Source organism: Coregonus clupeaformis, chromosome 31 (assembly GCF_020615455.1).
Source record: "Coregonus clupeaformis isolate EN_2021a chromosome 31, ASM2061545v1, whole genome shotgun sequence".
In the NCBI taxonomy this organism is placed as follows: domain Eukaryota; kingdom Metazoa; phylum Chordata; class Actinopteri; order Salmoniformes; family Salmonidae; genus Coregonus; species Coregonus clupeaformis.
Window position 1 is genome coordinate 28,682,180 of NC_059222.1, and position 20,413 is coordinate 28,702,592.

At 43.5% G+C, this 20,413-nt stretch overlaps 1 protein-coding gene across 2 annotated transcripts; it reads left to right on the forward strand.

The window, feature by feature from the left end:
* Nucleotides 1–663: 663 nt before the first annotated feature.
* Nucleotides 664–20,114, forward strand: LOC121547417 (cerebellar degeneration-related protein 2-like). Of its 2 annotated transcripts, XM_041858692.2 has the most exons (7): nucleotides 664–750; nucleotides 1,160–1,259; nucleotides 15,236–15,348; nucleotides 15,786–15,934; nucleotides 16,026–16,190; nucleotides 16,442–16,649; nucleotides 16,892–20,114. In XM_041858692.2, the coding sequence occupies exons 2-7, from the start codon at nucleotides 1,190–1,192 to the stop codon at nucleotides 17,651–17,653; spliced, it is 1,467 nt and encodes a 488-aa protein (XP_041714626.1). In that variant the 5' UTR covers nucleotides 664–750; nucleotides 1,160–1,189; the 3' UTR covers nucleotides 17,654–20,114. The 2 variants fall into 2 exon arrangements, with proteins under 2 accessions (XP_041714626.1, XP_041714625.1); XM_041858691.1 differs by lacking the exon at nucleotides 664–750 and having other exon boundaries at nucleotides 1,080–1,259.
* Nucleotides 20,115–20,413: the final 299 nt, after the last annotated feature.

Sequence of the window (20,413 nt, forward strand, 5' to 3'; positions counted from 1 at the left end):
AAAACTGACCTTAGATCAGCGTCTGGGAGCGATTTACATCCTCCTTTTTTCACTAAGCGAGGTTAGTTACCTGTGGTCGGCTCTCGCTATCAATACTGCTGCCATAAACCCACAGAGCTAAGGCTTTCATTGGGCAAAGTGCTCTGAGTAATTAGCGTTCATAGCCTGAGAGAGAGAACCACATCCAGCTGAATAGACTGTTTTGGTAGTGGTTGTTTGAAGTGAAATGTTGGATTGCCCCCTAGTGGTGTTTTATGTGTAACACTCAAGCGTTGCAATGAAATAGTGACCGCTCTGCTGCATTGCCTGGGGGGTAATTTGGGGGATGTGAATAATCTTCAATAGTGTATTTCACTGCTCCTCAATTGGCCCTCAGGTAACACAGCTACAATGGCTGTATTTCAATGCATGAATTTAATACATGTAGTGCACCATGCATGCATAATAGTGTTTGTGTACGCCTACACTCATTTATTGAATCATAGTGAACAGAATTGTAATATTTTAATCTCTACCGGCATGGCTGCCTCTACTGGAACACGTGAAGAAAAGAGTGAACACCAGATGGACCGTCTCTACATTGCCTAATGTTTATGTGTATAGGGCCAACATTTACATTCACCACATCCTCTCTGCTCTGCCCGAGGAAGACAGGAGGGAGAGAGACTATTGCGACGTCTGCCACGTCTAGCCTACACAGCCTCTCTCTAGCGGTCTTTGGAACAGGATGCGGCAAGGGGTGAGAGAGAGGTGGGAAACGCACAAGTGTCAACAGCCCAGTTTTATTTGAGACCAAACAAGTCCCCTATAAGAAACAATAATTGGGCAATTCAGACTGGATGTTTTAAAGCAGTGTTCGAGTCTCTTGTGTTTGTGTCATTTTGTTTCGTTTAAAAACTGAAACAACCCCCTATCTTGAGAAGGTTGTTTGGCGGTGTTTTGTGGGTCTGAGTGACTGCTGCCACGAATAAACCCACGTTGTTTAGCCTGCTTCATCTGCCTCGAAGCGGTTAACGTCACAGCTCTCTCCTCATTCCAGTGTGGCGGCAGTTGCTAATGTTATTCCAGAGGCGGGCGGGAGGGACAGTGAGTGTATGTGTGTGTGTGTGTGTGTCTGACTGTGGACCCGGTTTGTAACATAGTCTTTTATGGGCTGCAGGACAAGGCGGGTGGGAGTATCCGTTTCTCGATGCTAGGAATGGAGGAATTTGTCACCGAGGAGGAAGAGCCATGGTACGACCAGCAAGATCTCGAATCTGGTAAGTGGCGACGCATTTCTGGGGCCGCCGTTTGCAGCCAGCCGCATCTGCAATGTCAATGCACTTTCGTTTTTGGTGAGTTCAGCTGTTCTCCTCAAACAAAGGACTTTTTGATGACGGAAGGCTTCTAGATCAGCATGCGATGTTACATTTGTCCGTGCATCTTGACAAATAAAAATACCAATGCTTTCGAAATGTGCTACCGCACTTGAATCTTTTGCTACTTTCTGACAACAATGCTTTGGAAGGGATGGATGCCAAGGGCCTTTGTGACGGTGATGGGAAAAATCGTTTCCTTCTGTGGTTGTTGTCACATTGCAAGAAAAAACACATACACGATGCTGGCTGGACCCAGTGTTCTGTTGGTGATTTTAAACAATGGGTTAGTACAGGAACAATACATAGAAGACAATAGATGTCAGCTGTCATCATTGCAATGTAATTGTTCTTTGTAGGTTGCAATAATGAGCAAGCTTACATCAACTTCTCAAACATTTTTTGTGTGCAAAATGCATTTATTTGCACTAACATCCATTGTCTCATAAAATGTTGTAGGCCTAATTGACATTGGCAGCATTTGCCTTTAGGCTAATGCAAATTGACCACCACTTTAGGGGACTATAACCTTTAACCCCATCTTCTTACCTCTTTTCACAACATGAACATAACATTAATGGAATAGTGCAGGGCTTCCTATAGCACTTAACCTTGTTTATGCAGTCAATTAGGTTGTATTGATTTCCTAATTCAATCATGACATATTATGTTTTCCTTTTAGAATGTAGTGACTTTCACAGCCAGTAGACTGTCATGTTCAACTCCCCATAATTCAATAAACAAGGAACATATCATTTAAACAAGAAAGTGAATGGTTGGGACAAAGAACATACATGGGGGCCAACACAGACAGGAAACATGCTTGACTTGCATATCCACTGGAATAGTGTAAATAACTATTTTCAATCACTAGGCTATTCTCCAAAGATAGTATGGTCCCATAGAATTAATGTGGAACGGAGGTGATGCACAAGGCCTGGATGGTAGTTGACTAGGCTACTGCAATAATATTTGCATAATAATAACCTACTTTATCTGTGCCTTCATACTGTACTATATAGATTGCATAATGCCATAATTCAGCGGAACCACTATTAGTCTGAATTCGATTTTAATGCTGTTGGCACAATAAGCTTCATTTTGGATTACACTAATTTAAATGCATATTCAATATCCCAAGCTGCTGATAATGTATCTGCTGAGCTGTAGCCAATCACAGCTTGTCAAACTGCTTTGAACTTCTTGACAGATTTAGGGCTATTTCATCTCTTCCCTCTTCCCTACTCTCTCCCTTCCTCACTCCATGACTCTTTTTCTCTCTGCCTTGCTCCCTGGCTCTTACCCTCTCTCTCTCTGTTCCTCTCTCTCTATCTATTTTCCCTCGCTCCCTGCAATCCTCTCTTTTTCACTCCACGCTCATCCCTAATCTCTCTATCACTTCATCTCTTTGTTCCAATTATTAGGATATCTGCCACAGGCTGAGAGGAGATGATGTAATGCTTTGATGCTGCTCTTGATCTGACTTTATGCACACAGACACACTATACACACGCTTAACACACACTTTACACACACTGGCACTGTGAGAGGAGAGAGGGCTGGAGGGGGAACTGAGTGTGTGGACACATCAATAGACCTGAAGATAAAAATATAGGCTGATGAGTCTTCACTTTACTCAGAAAGAGAGAGAGGGAGGGAAAGGAAGAATACAGAGTGGTGGAGAAAGAGAGACAGTAGAAGATTACGGTATGACAGGATGAGATATGAGAGAGAGGGGAGAAAGCTAAAAAGAGCACAAGGCCCATGTCTCTCCATGTATCTACCACTCTCTCTGCATCCACCCTCCCTCCCTTTACATCCCTCTGGTGCAGCCTGTATTCTTTGTGCCCCATGGCACACAGTGTTCCTGGCCTCTCAGAGCAGTGCCAGGTGTTGTATTTTGTGTTAGCTTAGAATGCTGAGCTCACCTCTGGTAGTGATACTGTGAGGTGCCAGTAATCTATCAGAGAGGAGAACACACCGCTGGCATTGGATTACCCTGCAGACAGAGGCACAGGCTCCATCATCAGGGGTGCTATTTGGCCACAGGGTTTGGCAGAATGAGATATGGTAAAAAAAAAAAAAAAAGATCAAGAAAGGAAACTTTCATGCATAGCATCTAAGCAAATTTCATAAGCTAAGCAAGGCAGACATTTGATGATGCAACGAGGCAATTTGCTTTTCTATACTGTAAGGAATCAGCAAACATGATGCATCTACAGTACACAGACTCAGACATTTCCATGCATAATTACACTGAGGAGAAAAACATATAAATTATAATGCTTTTCTACACTCTTAGAAAAAAAGGTGCTATCTAGAACCCGACGGGGTTCTTCAGCTGTCCCCATAGGAGAACCCTTTGAATAACCCTTTTTGGTTCCTGGTAGAAACCATTTGGTTCCAGGTAGAACCCTTTTGGGTTTGATGTAGAACCCTTTCCACAGAGGGTTCTACATGGAACCCAAAAGGGTTCTACCTGGAACCAAAAAGGGTTCTCCTATGGCACATGTCTCAAACTCATTCTACGTAAGGCTGAGTGTCTGCGGATTCTTCGCTCCTCCCTTGTACTTGACTGATTAATTAAGGTCACTAATTAGTAAAGAACTCTCCACACCTGGTTGTCTAGGTCTTAATTGAAAGGAAAAACCAAAAACCTGCAGAAACTAGGCCCTCCATGGAATGAGTTTGACACCCCTGTCCTATGGAGACAACCGAAGAACCCTTTTGGAACCAGTGTATGGAACCCTTTGTAAGACAGACCAAGGCTTGTTCTAGCCCGAACTCTGTGCTCAGCTGAAGCTATGTGACCAGCACAGCTGAGTCTTTAGGCCTGTTGGGACCCATTGGTTAACAGGGCTGGACTTACATCTAATGAGAGGGTTGTTATACCACGGACCTGCTCTTATTACATGCAGCGTAAAAACGCTTCAACAACCACCTCTCTAAGGCTTTAAATACACACTTTGTTTCCTTGTTATCCTGCAGACTAAAACTTGTGTTTAATAATTTTTATACAGAATTTGAGCTTACTACTGCAGTGAAGTCGTACGGAAGGGTTTGGTCTGCTATACAGCTTATCTGCAGAAAAGGAAAGAAGGAAGGAGAGAAGGAGGAGAAAACAAGGAGAGGCCCTGTTTTCCAGATTCCTGTGAATCCTATTGGAGATATGCACCTACAAAAACAACATTCACTGCTCAAAAAGGACAGGCATATTCCAAACCAGGCATGTTTCCTTTCACGACTGCACTGTACACATGCACACACACACACACACACACACACACATAAACGCACGCACACGCACACACACACACACACACATTACAGTTTTATTACAGTATTTTTTCAGCCAACAGTTCTGTGTTGTTCTGTTTCAATGTTTGATTCCCCAGCACTAAGCCCTAGCTGATTTGATTACAGGGCTCAGACTGTGGCTATCATACCCAGACAGTACAGTGTGTTCGTATATGTGTGTGTGTGCACGCTTGTGCCTGCACTGTAAAAAAACACCCACAAATCTAGTTGTTTCAAGTAATTATTATTAAGTAACTGGTTCCACAGCCTTTTTAGTTTACTCAACTTTTCGGTGAAAGTGTTACCTGAACAAACAAAAATAATGTTGGCCCAAACTTAGCTCCAACTTGAGAAAACGTAGGCAAAAATTCAGTCAATTTAAAATTGTGTTTTGCTCAACTTGTCTCATGTTCATTCAACTAGAATGTATTGTTTGTGCATCTTAACTAAAAAGTGCTGTGCAGCTGGTTATACATACAGTGCTGTTAACATACAACATTTTCTACTTACATATGTGACGTACATGATAACATTGTGTATGTTCAGTTATTTGTCAACACCTGGGATTTGAACTTAGAACCTCTAGGTTCATGGTGTTCCAATCTTCCTGCTACGCCACCATGTTACATTTACATAATTTAGCAGACTCTCTTATCCAGCGCGACTTACAAATTGGTGCATTCAACTTATGATAGCCAGTGGGACAACCACTTTTTTTTTTTTTTTTTTTTTTTTATGGGGGGGTGGGGGAAGAAGGATTACTTTATACTATTCTAGGTATTCCTTAAAGAGGTAGGGTTTCAAGTGTCTCCGGAAGGTGGTCAGTGACTCCGCTGTCCTGACATCGTGGGGGAGCTTGTTCCACCATTGTTCCACCATGTCTGACCATTCATCATTGATTTGATTTACTTATTTAAGCAATTTTCGGGTTTTTCTGTATAGTTGTCTGTTGGTGGGGCATATTACTCTGTTTTAATGTTACTCCTTAAAATCGTTTTTCTTGAGTGTACTTTTAACAGAGCTGATTTAAGTGCAAAGTGTAGCAATACAGGTGAAATCAGTTGTTGACACAGACATGGTGGCGTAGCAGGAAGATTGGAATGCTGTGAACCAAGAGGTTTTGAGTTCAAATCCCAGGTGAGGACATTTTGAATATGAATTACTGTATAAATGAACATGCACAATGTAAACATGTAAGTTGAAAGAATTGTATGTTAAAAGCACTGTGTGTGTAACTAGTTCCACAGCCCTCTTTAGGTAAGATGCCCAAATAATAATTTCTAGTTGAATGAACATGAGACAATTTGAGCAAACAGAATTTTAAGTTGACTGAATTTTTGCCTACATTTTCTCATGTTGGAGCTAAGTGTGGGCCAACTAAAAATGTTAAGTTCAGGTAACACTTTGACCGAAAAGTGGAGTAAATGAAAAAAAGTCTGTGGAAACAGTTACTTAATAATATGTAGTTGAAACAACTATATATTTTTTTACAGTGTGCCTGTGTGTGTGGGTTGTGACAGGAGTGTGACCCTTCCCCTAACGACAATATGTACCCTCTTCACTCTACAAAAGCATTTCCCTCCAGTATGCATGCAGCCAATGTGTGTTCCTGCTTAGGCCCTCAAGAAGACATCCCCCAGTCAGTGTAACTGATACTGCTAAAACATGAAAAAATAAAACCTGGAAAAACAATATCCAGGAAATGCACATAATTCATTCCATTATGTCTGAGTCATTGGGTCTGGGTGGTGATGTCATCCTTCATGCGTCAGTTGACTTCCTGGTCTCCTTGTTTGGAGCTAGTGGTCTGTAGAGGGTATTGATTAGGATGTTTGATGCAGAGAAACAGTGCTTGCCCCTTTCTCTCTCTCGCCATTAGATACCAATACCACACAGCAGTGGACGATGGTGAACGTAAACAGTGGGTCAGTGTTTGGGTTCTGTGTTTTTTCCAGGCAGTATTTGGTTCTGAGTTATGCTGTTTGAAAGCTAGGAGATCTGGCGTACAGTGGCCAGCAGCAGAGCTTAGATGTTTACATAATTCAATTTCCCCTCTTGGAATAAAAGCCAAGAGGATTTATGAGAGTAATGCTATCCAGGGCCCAGTTTCTCAAAACATTTAATCCAGAGCAAACTGGTCCTGTGTTGTGTTAAATTTTGCTCCCCCTTCAGATGTGGTCCATCCTTGTTTTGTGGATGCAGAAAACTGGAGAAAACTGAAACAAATCTCTGAACATACCACATGTTACAACAAAGATAGTTTTATATTATCCCATGACATTTGGGCGAAATATTGTCTTTCTACACTGAGTGTACAAAACATTAGGAACTCATGCTCTTTCCATGACCAGGTGAATCCCGGTGGAAGCTATGATCCCTTATTGATGTCACCTGTTAAATCCACTTCAATCAGTGATGTTAATTAAGGATTTGTAAGCCTTGAGACGGATTGTGTATGTGTGCCATTGAGGGTGAATGGGAAAGACAAAACATTTAAGTGCCTTTGAACGGGGTAGTAGGTGCCAGGTGAACTGGTTTGAGTGTGTCAAGAACTGCAACACTTCTGGGTTTTTCAAGCTCAATAGTTTCCCGTGAGTATCAAGAATGGTCCACCACCCAAAGACATCCAGCCAACTTGGCACAACTGTGGGAAGCGTCCCTGTGGAACACTTTTGACACCTTGTTAGCCTTGCCCTGATGAATTGAGACTGTTCTGAGGGTAAAAGGGTGTGCAACTCATATTAGGAAGGTGTTCCTAATGTTTTGTACACTCAGTGTATGTCTTTCTAAAATGGCTAATTATGTTCTATAATGCTCCCTTAGCCCCATTTTAACAAGCCCTATTCTATTCTACACTATTCTTTTTTCAGACTGCCCTATTCTAACCGAGCAGTGGGACAGCACTGAAGCTACATAACTAGAGATTCTATTTCTATGACTGAAGCAGCCTCCTCATTGTTAGCGAGTTTAACCCTTTGAGGAGTGACTTAGTGTTCTCTTCCTGAACGCTATCATTCAGAATGGATTGAATTGACCATATAATTTAAATTGGAATGGTAATTAGCAGTCATAAAATAAGAATTGGTTAAGTAACGTTCAACAGAGGATTAAATATGATGTACATAGTCCTCAAAGGGTTAAAGCCCATTCTGTGGTACCTGTGTAGTAGCAAAGGCCCCACAGGCGTTAATTTAGCTGTGAGTGCAGCAGGCAGGTCTTTGTATTAGCCCATGCTGAGCAGGAGCTGGCAGCAGCCTGCTTTTCTCCTCATTAGTTTAATTGAGGCAAGACAGGACAACAAGAGAGAGGAAACAGCATGGTTGAAAAGCAAGCGCTGGAACTAAATGATGTGAGTGTGTGTTTTACAGAGCACTTCAGCATTGATGTTTAGAGCTGTGCTGAAGGTTGTTGGTTTGACTCTCATCTTCCCCTTTTTGTCACCCTGCTCCAGATTACACACATGTTCCTCCCCAACCATCTCACCAGCTTTGACACGCACCTTAAACTTCCCCTGGAAAAAAACACAGAATGAGTTTGTGTGTGTTTGTGTTTCAGCTTGCCTGGTCAGCAGTTAGTTTGACATCGCTTCTGTTTGAAGTTTGAGTTTATTTATTCTTGCTCACAGATAAAACTGAAGAAATGCAGAATTTATATTACAAATAATTGCAAAACACTCATTTAAAATATATAACACATATTACGTGACATAAATAGAATACAGAACACTTGAAACATTACAGGACATTTTTCATGACGGAAATTGAAATGTTAAAATGTGATTGAAAAAAATAGAATTATTATACAGTCTAACAGCAGTGGGTAGAGTGGCGTTTCGCAGGCGGTTCGTACGGGCAGTTATACAGGACAGTTCGTGGCTGTTTCTCAGGAGCCTGGTGGTGCAGTTAACTCTTTTTGGAGGGAGCAGGTCGTTCAGTGGATGGTTAAGAGTGTGCATGTCCTTCACCAGGTGCAGTGCAGCCTGCTCTTGCCTGTTCTGCGGTGACGGGAGCTGTGGTTGTACTGCTCCACCTCTGGAGATTATCCTCAAGGCCCTCCTCTGCACCCTGTCTAGTTGGGCCTGCTGCTTATTACGGCATCCAACTAACAGCACTCCACCGTATTCCAGACAAGGCCTGACCAGTGTAGTGTATACTGTGACCAGATCTTCAGTGGGTAGGCCATTTCTGGCAAGAACAGTCAAAAGGTGCTGGCGTTTTGAGGCCTTCTTCACTGACTGCTCCACATGTGTGTCAACACAGAGGTTAGATGAAAACCAAGATACTTGGTTGTTGTTACCACTGGTACTTCCTGTCCTCCTAGGATTAGTGGTGCAGGTTGTGGATGGTCTCTAGAAAAACATATCCGAATTTCCACAGACTTTTTCCCATTCAGGAGCATGTTGTTGGATGTGGCCCACTCTTCCAGCTGCTTTGCCTCCAAGCCCATGGAAGTGTCCTCTTGGATGCTGGTTAATGGTATGGCTCGGGACAGCCCTACATCGTCTGCATACCCAGTGTCCAGAGTGTCACTGAAGACAACTTTTCGGGTGGACATGTGAAGGAGAAACAGATATGGTGAAACCACACCCCCTTATGGCACACCAGAGGTGGCCTCTGACCAAGGGCTAAATGTACCATTTGCCATCACCCTCTGCCTTCTTCTGGTGGTGTAGCTGTGGAGTCAGGCTAGTAACCTTGGACACAGTTCAATGTCAGACAGATGTTGTAGGAGCGTTGCGTGATCTACTCGATCGAAGGCTTTGGACATATCAGCAAGTAACACCCTCACCATTGGCTTTCACAAGGGCGGTAGTAGTGCTGGACTTTGGGAGTTAGGCATACTGATTTGTGCACTCCGATAGAACTGTTGGCATTAGTTTTTTTTATGATGAAGCTCTCCTGGATTTTTCCAAGGCATGAAGTTAGAGAGATGGGCCTCCAGTCATTTGTTGTACATGGGTTTGACACTTTAGGTATGGGACACGCATTTCTTATTGACATGCATACATCAAGTGCAGTTTGAATGCAGGAGTTGAACTTCTCCACCTTTGCATCGATGCTCTCCACCTCATATGGCAGACCAGTCAGTACTGGCCATACATTGTGCCAAGGCCTCCTTTCTGTTCTGGGTTACCAGACATCCTACCAGAGTTGAAACTGAGCTGGGGTGTCGTTTAGGACGAAGCTGAAGCCACATACACTCAAACTCCTCTTTCTCTAGGTCAGTTCTTCTCTTTGCCTGCATACTGTGATTCACATACATAGCCACGCCCCCTCCTCTCATCCCTTCTCAGGACCTGTCATTTCTGAAAATAGATTCATCTGGGATGTTTTGGTGGGCCCATGTTTCAGTGACACATCCAATGTCTGCATTTACTGATTGAAGAAGCAGTTCAAATTCATCCACTTTGTTTGTCAATGATCTTGAATTACAAACAAGCACATTCGGAGTCTCTAGGGCATTTTTGGATGTATTTGTGACATCACATAATTCAGTTAGAACTCTGCATTCACGTGAGCGATTGTGTTTTATACGTATTTTAGGTCTGTTACCTTTTATTGTCAGTATTTTCCTCCGTCTGCCCTTACCAGCTGTAGTCCATCTCACCCGGTTTCTTGCGCGCATTATCACGAAACACAGAGGTTTGTCTCGGATATGCGGTGCATGTTTTTTTGTAAATCCGTAGAAAATGCGATGAGTATTCCAAAACGTTTGTACAATCCATCGTTATCAGAGCCATGCTTAATCCCTTAAAAGAGAATGAAATGTATGCAGTGCGACAAAAAAAAAAAAAACGATAAAAAACAAACATTTCAAACATTGTAACATATTACCCTTGAGCAGCTGCATGGAAGCACCACTCCCTCTCAAATGGGTAGGTTGCAATTCATATGATATCATACGAATTTTGCAATTTGTGTGATATGTTACAAATCCAATTCGTGCGATATGTTACGAATTTATTAAGATTTGCTTAAGATCACGCAGATTCTTTCTGGACACAATTAAAAACAACAAACATACAGTATATCATCTCTCATTGAAGGCCAGAGGTCAGATTAGTGGAATGAACGTTTGTTATCGATCGACTGGAGTATTGATCAGTAATCACAGTGTGCATCATTCTCCTCAACCTTATCTTGTTGTCAGCTCAGCCTCTCCATCAAGAGTGATTGTGTTTCCATCGAGCTGTTGTGTGTTTTCCCTCTCAGATATGACCACAGGTCCCAAAACACATCTCGCTGCTGAGTCAGACATGAAAATATAGACTATTTATCCTGCTTACTCAGAATACAGTGCAGCCCACTCCAGTTTGGCTAGGCCCCTAATGGTCCCACATCACTTTGAATATCTCTCATTTAGTTTTTTCCCCCACTCTGAACCAGACTATATATATAAATATAATATAAACGCAACATGCAACAGTTTCAAATATTTTACTGAGTTACAGGTCATATAAGAAAATCAGTCAATTGAAATAAATTCATTAGGCCCTAGGCTATGGATTTCACATGACTGGGAATACAGATATGCATCTGTTGGTCACAGATACCTTAAAAAAAAGGTAGGGGCGTGGATCAGAAAGCCAGTCAGTATCTGGTGTGACCACCATTTGCCTCATGCAGCGACACATCTCCTTCGCATAGAGTTGATCAGGCTGATGATTGTGCCCTGTGGAATGTTGTCCCACTCCTCTTCAATGGCTGTGCGAAGTTGCTGGATATTGGGGTGAACTGGAATACACTGTCGTACATGTCAATCCAGAGCATCCCAAACATGCTAAATGGGTGACATGTCTGATGAGTCAGCTTCCAGGAATTGTGTACAGATGCTTGCGACATGGGGCCGTGTATTATCATGCTAAAACATGAGTTGATGGCGGTGGATGAATGGCCTCAGGATCTCGTCACGGTATCTCTGTGCATTCAAATTGCCATCGATAAAATGCAAATGTGTTCGTTGTCCGTAACTTATGCCTGCCCACAACATAACCCCACTGCCACCATGGGGCACTCTGTTCACAACGTTGACATAAGCAAACCGCTCGCTCACACGACGCCATACACGCTACGCTGTCTGCCATCTGCCCAGTACAGTTGAAACTGGGATTCATCCATGATGAGCACACTTCTCCAGCATACCAGTGGCCATCAAAGGTGAGCGGTTGCCCACTAAAGTCGGTTACGACTCCAAACTGCAGTCAGGTCAAGACCCTGGTGAGGACAATGAGCACACAAATGAGCTTCCCTGAGACGGTTGTCTGACAGTTTGTGCAGAAATTATTCGGTTGTGCAAACCCACAGTTTCATCAGCTGTCCGGGTGGCTAGTCTCAGACGATCCCGCAGGTGAAGAAGCCGGATGTGGCGGTCATGGGCTGGCGTGGTTACATGTGGTCTGCGGTTGTGAGGCCGGTTGGACAGACTACCAAATTCTCTAAAACGACATTATGGTAAAGAAATGTGTATATTTTTTATATACAGTACCAGTCAAAAGTTTGGACACACCTGCTCATTCAAGGGTTTTTCTTTATTTTTACTATTTTCTACATTGTAGAATATTAGTGAAGACATCAAAACTATGAAATAACACATAAGGAATCATGTAGTAACCAAAAAAGTGTTAAACAAATGAAAATATATTCTTCAAAGTAGCCACCCTTTTCCTTGATGTCAGCTTTGCACACTCTTGGCATTCTCTCAACCAGCTTCATGAGGAATGCTTTTCCAACAGTCTTGAAGGAGTTCCCACATATGCTGAGCACTTGTTGGCTGCTTTTCCTTCACTCTGCGGTCCAACTCATCCCAAACCATCTCAATTGGGTTGAGGTCGGGTGATTGTGGAGGCCAGGTCATCTGATGCAGCACTCCATGACTCTCCTTCTTGGTCAAATAGCCCTAACACAGCCTGGAGGTGTATCTTGGGTCATTGTCCTGTTGAAAACAAATAATAGTCCCACTAAGCGCAAACCAGATGGGATGGCGTATCACTGCAGAATGCTGTGGTAGCCATGCTGGTTAAGTGTGCCTTGAATTCTAAAGAAATCACCGACAGTGTCACCAACAAAGCACCATCACACCTCCTCCTCCATGCTTCTTGGTGGGAACCACACATGCGGAGATCATCCGTTCACCTACTCCGTTTCTCACAAAGACACGGCGGTTAGAACAAAAAATCTCAAATTTGGACTCATCAGAGCAAAGGACAGATTTCCACCGGTCTAATGTCCATTGCTCGTGTTTCTTGGCCCAAGCAAATCTCTTCTTATTATTGGTGTCCTTTTAGTAGTGGATTCTTTGCAGCAATTCGACCATGAAGGCCTCATTCATGCAATCTCCTCTGAACAGTTGATGTTGAGATGTGTCTGTTACTTGAACTCTGTAAAGCATTTATTTGGGCTGCAATCTGAGGTGCAGTTAACTCTAATGAACTTATCCTCTGCAGCAGAGGTAACTCTGGGTCTTCCTTTCCTGAGAGCCAGTTTCATCGTAGCGCTTGATGGTTTTTGCGACTGCACTTGAAGAAACTTTCAAAGTTCTTGAAATGTTCCGTATTGACTGACCTTCATGTCTTAAAGTAGTGATGGACTGTCGTTTCTCTTTGCTTATTTGAGCTGTTCTTGCCATAATATGGACTTGGTCTTTTACCAAATAGGGATATATTCTGTATACCACCCCTACCTTGTCACAACACAACTGATTGGCTCAAACGCATTAAGAAGGAAATAAATTCCACAAATGAACTTTTACCAAGGCACACCTGTTAATTGAAATGCATTCCAGGTGACTACATCATGAAGCTGGTTGAGAGAATCCCAAGAGTGTGCAAAGCTGTCATCAAGGCAAAGGGTGGCTACTTTGAAGAATCTCAAATATAACATATATTTTGATTTGTTTAACACGTTTTTGGTTACTATATGATTCCGTATGTGTTATTTCATAGTTTTGATGTCTTCACTATTATTCTACAATGTAGAAAATAGTACAAATAACGAAAAACCCTGGAATGAGTAGGTGTGTCCAAACTTTTGACTAGTACTGTATATCCTTTTTTTATATAGCACCTTGCACTTTCACTGGATTACATTTATCATATTATTTTTGCATCTCAGCCTTATTGGGTTATTCCTCTTTATGGTTTTGAGTGCGAGTACTTTTTGAACTCTTAAGATATTTTCTCTCCCACGCTCTGGCCGCCTTTCATTCTTGCCTGAGCGCAAACACGCATACTGGCTTTCCTCAAAGAAATGAACCTGACATTTTCTGGCAACAGCGCTGGTGGCCATTCCTGCCGTCAGCATGTCAATTGCATGCTCTCTCAAAACTTGTGGCATTGTGTTGACAAAACTGCACATTTTAGAGTGGCCTTTTATTGCCCCCAACACAAGGTGCACCTGTGTAACGATCATGCTGTTTAATCAGCTTCTTGATATGCCACACCTGTCAAGTGGATGGATTATCTTGGCAAAGGATAAATGCTCACTAACAGGGATGTAAACAAATGTGTGTACAACATTTGAGAGAAATTTGCCTATTGGAAAATGTCTGTGATCTTTTATTTCAGCTCATGAAACATGGGACCAACACTTTACATGTTGCGTTAATATTTTGTTCAGTAGATGATTTCCATAAAATGAGAGAGAGTAGTATTCTCTGTCTAGACTGAGTGTCAGTGCCATTTATTGTTACACTACTAGAACAGTGTTTTTCAACTCTGTTCCAGAGTGTACACGCCTACACATTTTTTTTGAGCCCACACTCAATTTCATAACTTGTCACTTTTTACACATTCAAACCTCCTCCACCCCACTGCAGAGAGACTGCAGATCCTCTTTCTGTCATATAGTTTCTGTGGAGCGGTGGTGTCTTGTCTTTTGAACTTGGCACACATCAGTGACGTTCACTGACAGAGATACAAGGGTATAAATAGAGGAAATACATCTTTAGGGAGAGACATGGTGCCTAGATGGGCTCTTTTTATAATTCTCTCTCTCTCCTGAATACTCCCTTTCTCCGTCTCTCAATCCCTCTTTCTTTGTCTCCCTCTCTTCTGTCTAGGTCCAGGATGATCTTGTTTATCTCTGTGTACGTATCACAGGATGTATCTCAGGAGGAATGTTTTAATGTTTGATTGTCCTATTTGCAGATGTTCTTAAAACCCTGCTGAAAATAGAACTGTGATCTATTCCTCAGTGAATCATCATGATTGTAGATTAAAACATGTAACAGTATGAACAATGTGTTCTACTGTGGCTGTCATGGGGACCAGTGCAGACTGAAATTCTATATTTTGTATCTTCACTGACATCACTCATAGCTTTGGTTCCATCTAACTAGCAAAGGAAAACCTCTTCCTAATGCTGTCTTATTTAGATAATTTGTTACAGCTGAGCTCTCAAAACTAACCATCTCTTTTTCTCCCCCCCCTCGCTCGCTCCCTCCAACCTATCTCCCTCTCCATCTCCCATGGCCCTCTCCATCACTCATCTCTCTCTCCCCTCCCTCCCACCCCTCTCTTTATCCCTCCTTCCATCCCCCTCCTTTTCTCTCTCTCTCTCTCTCCCTCCCTCCCTCTCTCTCTCTAGACCTCCACCTGGCGGCGGAGCTGGGGAAGACTCTGTTAGAGAGGAACAAGGAGCTGGAGGATTCTCTACAGCAGATGTACATCACCAATGAGGAGCAGGTGCAGGAGATCGAGGTAAGACGAGAGCCAAGTCTCAACAGCTCCATGGATACATCTCAATAGACTAAACTCTAACGTAACCCCTACCCATAAGTAAGGTGTAGATTGGATAACAACCTACCTGTCCCTCTGACTGAGCAGAGTCAGGTGATGTAGGACGTTGGCTCTGCTGGCTGATCTTAGCATAGCAGTACATCACCCCATTAAAATGGTTCACTGTTCACAACCAAGGGGTTTTAGAGTTAACAGAGGACCATAGGCAGCGGAGTGGATAGAAGTGTCTCCCTTAACCAGTGATACTATGGTCGGAAAGTGTCCATCCCCCTAATGGCTTCGGTTAGGATTGGGTAGGGGAACATGACCCCAAATGTTCCTCTGTTTATGATCATGTGTGTATGTATGTATATGTGTGTACAGGATATAAACATACAGTATGTGTGTCTCTTGTGCAGTACCTGGCTAAGCAGCTAGAGGTGCTGAGGGAAATGAATGAGCAGCATGCTAAGGTGTACGAGCAGCTAGACGGGACAGCCAGAGAACTAGAGCTCACCAACCATACACTGGTTCTGGACAGTAAGGCCTCGCAACACAAGATAGAGAGGTGAGTGTCACACACACATACAAACACACACACACACACAGACACACACACACACACTATCCCCCCTTTCTCTCTTCCCTGGTTCTCGCAGGTTGACAGGGACCATCGAGACCCTACAGACCCAGGTGGAGTCTCTCTCTGGGCAGGTGGAACAGCTCCACTCCCTGGAGCAGCTCAGGGTCCGGAGGGAGAAGCGGGAACGACGCAAGACCATCGCCTCCTTCCCTTGCCTCAGGGAACTCTGCACCGCACCCAAGTGAGGGCTCATAGCCTCCTACCTCTCCCTTTGTTCAGTAGCCTACTCAACAATTTTTATTTGGCTAAGCAATCACACTCAAATCTTTGATTACTGGATCTCAAGGTCCCTAGACTATGTTAGAGGAGCTTTGTAGGTGGATGCTTGACTCATATTGCGCTTGTCTCTCTATCTGGCAGGTACAAGTAAGTTAGCTCATATTGTGTGTATCTGTGTGTCTGTATCTGTCTGTCTGTCTGTCTGTCTGTCAGGTATGAGGATGGGTTCGTGGTAGGTCGCTCAGACAGCTTCACCTCAGAGGCTAAGCGGCAGCCAGCAGAGGAGGAGAACGAACGTCTGAGAGAGGCGGTGTCGGCGCTGCGCTTGGCTGTGAGGGCTGAGCGGGGTCGCAGGGAGGGGGCGGAGAGAGAGTGTCATGTCCTCCTGGGGGAGTTCTCTCGTCTGGAGACACGCGTGCAGGTCAGAATCACTCCTATTTTAACTCCATTTAATCTTCCAAAATGAGTGCCTCAAGTTTTTTTATGGTTGCATGTTCTACTAAGTTAGTTGAATCCAATGAGTGTCCTTTTTGATACTTTGTCCTGTCTCAAATATAGTAGGGCTTCTTATTTTCCCTCTTTTCTGGGAGAATACAAATATTGATTGGTTTATTGACTGACTGACTGACTGACTGATTGACTCATTGACTTATTGATTGACAGGGTGCAGAGAGCTGCCAGGTACGGATCCATGAACTAGAGTCAGAGCTCCAGGAACTCCAGCAGCTCCGACGGGCAAGGACCCTCCTCCTTTGCAGCGAGGACGACGGCGTGGGCTTCACCCAGACTCTCCTCAACAACACCCCCGAAACAGACACCCTGGAGGGGGAAGGAGGAGAGGTAGGTGGAGGGGTCAGGGAGGAGGGCGAAGGGGGAGGAGGCTTAGGCGGAGAGTCGTTACCTGCCTCCAGCCCCGTCAGGAAGAGCTGCAGCGACACAGCGCTGAACGCCATTGTAGCCAGGGACGCGTCTGGAAGGAGAAGAGGGAGCTACGCGATCCACGCCAACAGCGTCCGTAAGAGAGGGATGTCCATCCTGAGGGAGGTGGACGAGCAGTATCACGCTCTGCTGGAGAAGTATGAGGAGCTGTTAGGGAAGTGCAGGCGCCACGAGGAGTCCCTGTGTCACACAGGGGTGCAGACCTCACGCCCCGTCTCCAGGGACCCCTCCATGAAGGACTGTGCCATGGGCTCCACCCCTGCACCCCCGCCCACCCCCACCGAGTCCCCCTCCACCCCCGAGGCCATGGAGAGCATCAGTAAGCAGGTGGAGGCGGTGGATAAACGGCTGGGCCAGAACACGCCAGAGTACAAGGCTCTGTTCAAGGAGATCTTCTCCCGTATTCAGAAGACCAAGACAGAAATCAAAACTACCAAAGCCACCAAAGCCCCTAAAGCCAGCAAGTCTGGCAAGTCTAGTAAATAAGAATGATAGTGGACTGGCTTGGTAGTATAATGCTTTTTCCATGCTTAAAGCGCTTCAGATTGTAAGGGGGCAACATGCCTCATACACTACCAATGTGTAGCACTCATGAGTAGACTTCCATATGGGATATGGTCTCCTGTCTGCTTCTGTTACTAGGTACCAATCGACCAATATGCTACTAAAACCAATCTACTGCTAATGCTATCCTCTATTAGGGCCTGCCTACCTTTGCCCTTGAGATCTAACACATTTTTTCAGCTGCCTTTTGCTAGCTAACTCACAGGTAGAATACCTATCACCCACAACCTGTTGGACATGGAACATGGATTGAATAGGTGCACTAAACTCCCAATGCTTCACAGTAAAAACGGTACTGTTGATTCTCCACCTCAACAATGACCTCTGAATTCTCCAAACGTTGGATTATACTGAAACAAAAGTCATGTTGGACAAATAACAAGTTAACTCAAAGTTCTACCTTTAGACCCTGATGTGCTTTTCCCTAGCCTACATAGCCTAATGTCGGCCTGAACAATGGACTTCAGATGCCAACAAAAGCGAAACAGGAAATGTAAGACTTTCTGCCCAGAGGACATTGCGACCTTGTCTTGCACTGCTCTGTGACTGTATACTCGTGACCTTAGTACTGTATTTTATACTCTAGAGATGCTTACCTTCCAGGTCCGGAGAGACATAGGCAATAAGTGTCTTGTCAGAATGTCACAGGGTTGGAACCGGGTTCGAAGTACACATTGACTCTTGGGGGTGTCCTGAAAAAAGACCAATGTTCATATTTCATGTTTGTGGGGGTGTCCAAATTTGTTCTAGCAGTGCCCCCTGTAACCCTGGAATTGAATGGTAGCTGGGTATGTCCACTAGCCTAGCGCTAACTATATCTGCCGTCTGTGTACTGACAAGATGCAACAGACAATCCAAACAGATTGTTGTCTTTTCTGTTTCCTTATCAACACTCTCACTATATTGTTTGGTAAAGGTACAACTGACGCATGGTCAAGTCAAATGTGATGTTTTAAACTGTCAATATTTTTTTGTCTCATTCCATTTATATAGTTTATTGATTGTCAGGTAGATGATTTTCACCCTCCACAACAAACAAAATGGGGTGGGGAAAACCCTGTGATTGTATTGCAAATTGTAACGTTAAGCCTAAGACAAATTGTAACGTTAAGCCTATTTAGACAAAGTTGCTTTAGACAGAAGTGATGGATAATTATATAGCCTAACCACCACCAGTATTACTAACTATTAAACCTGGTCTGTTAACACAAAACCAGCTCACTAACTACACACTAACACTACTGCTGCAGCATTGCACCGTACAGAATACAGTAGGAACAATGCCCCTGTCTTGGCTAGCAACACTCCAACCACCTTTCCTTATTATCATGAATGTTATAGTGGTTGCATTATTTTGAATGATGTACTCACATTGTAATGCCATACCATATGGGGAGGAGAAAATGTACACAACAATGCACCTGCAGGATACAGGAAGTAGCATGTCTTTCTTAGCGCTAACTAACTCAAGGTCTTAAACTCATCTGAAGCTTCAAACCTATTATAGCAGCCACAGCATTTGGCGAGAGATCAATGCTGGTGTGGTGTTGTAAAAGTAAAACGTATTGTTTGCTCCACAGTGTTATAATGGGTTGAATGTGCCAGGTCCAAGCAGTCTTCTTTTTCTCTCAGGGTCAATCAAGTGTTGCTGAGTTAAGAAAAAGGGTATGACGTCTTGTGGAGGCTTACTGTCAGTCTGTCATAGCAATGTTCACTCCTGGTCCTGGAGGGCCGCAGTTTGTGCAGGCTTTTGTCCCAGCCCAGCATTCAGGTGTACTGCTGGACTGTAACACAAGCCTGCGCTCCCTGTAGCTCTTCAGGGCAAGAAGATAAAGACACTGTGTCATAGCAATGGTAACAGAAAAGGTTCTGATATATTCTAATAAGAGTGAACAATGCCAAAATGGAACCATTTGACTCTGTCCTTTGATGGCTCCTTGGCTTTCTCTGTACTGTAATGTTTTACAGATTGCACTTGGACAAAAAAATGTTTCTGCCGCCTCATTTCTTGCGTATTTATACATGGATATTTACTTACTATTACTTGTGTATTTATTCCATTCTTGTGTGTGTCTGTGAGCATTGATTCATGATAACACTTATCTGCTATGGTGCCTATATGTGATTGTATTACTGATATACTGTATCTTTAGAATGAAAATCATATTTGGTTTTTATTTAGCTATCTACTCAACCTTTGACATTCAGATGAGCATATTATTAGGTTTATTAGCATATTAGTTAGCCTTTGGCAGCATAGGTTTGCCATTGTAGCAAGCCATGTTAACGCTCATTGAACTAAGAACCATTCTTGTTGTGGCTTTCTGTATCATTGATTAAACTTGTCTGCTCTGTGCAATTAAAGCATTGGAATTTAAATATGTCTCTTTGTGGCTGCTATTGTTATATTGCGGTGGTAGGCGTATAAAATGTATACTAAAGGTAAATTAATTGATTAACTAATGTTAATTGCCTGGTGGAATTATTAATGCAGGTGCACACACAGGGTCAGCTCAGTGCGATTGTCATTTACCCGACCCGACTATCCCCGATCCTTCCACCAAGAGGCGCAAATGACCCGGTCAACGGCATGTACCTTTTTTATATCGTTATATTATTTCGCCCCGCGCCAGCCAACAGATAAAATAATATTCGAGGATCTGTTCAATGTGGTTAACCTAT

Bases quoted from the DNA above. Each gene is read 5' to 3' on its own strand.
- LOC121547417 (XM_041858692.2), top strand. From the start codon at position 1,190: ATGCTAGGAATGGAGGAATTTGTCACCGAGGAGGAAGAGCCATGGTAC. The intron at 16,191-16,441 runs GTGAGGGCTCAT...TCTGTCTGTCAG, and splicing joins GAACTCTGCACCGCACCCAA to GTATGAGGATGGGTTCGTGG. The intron at 16,650-16,891 runs GTCAGAATCACT...ATTGATTGACAG, and splicing joins GTCTGGAGACACGCGTGCAG to GGTGCAGAGAGCTGCCAGGT.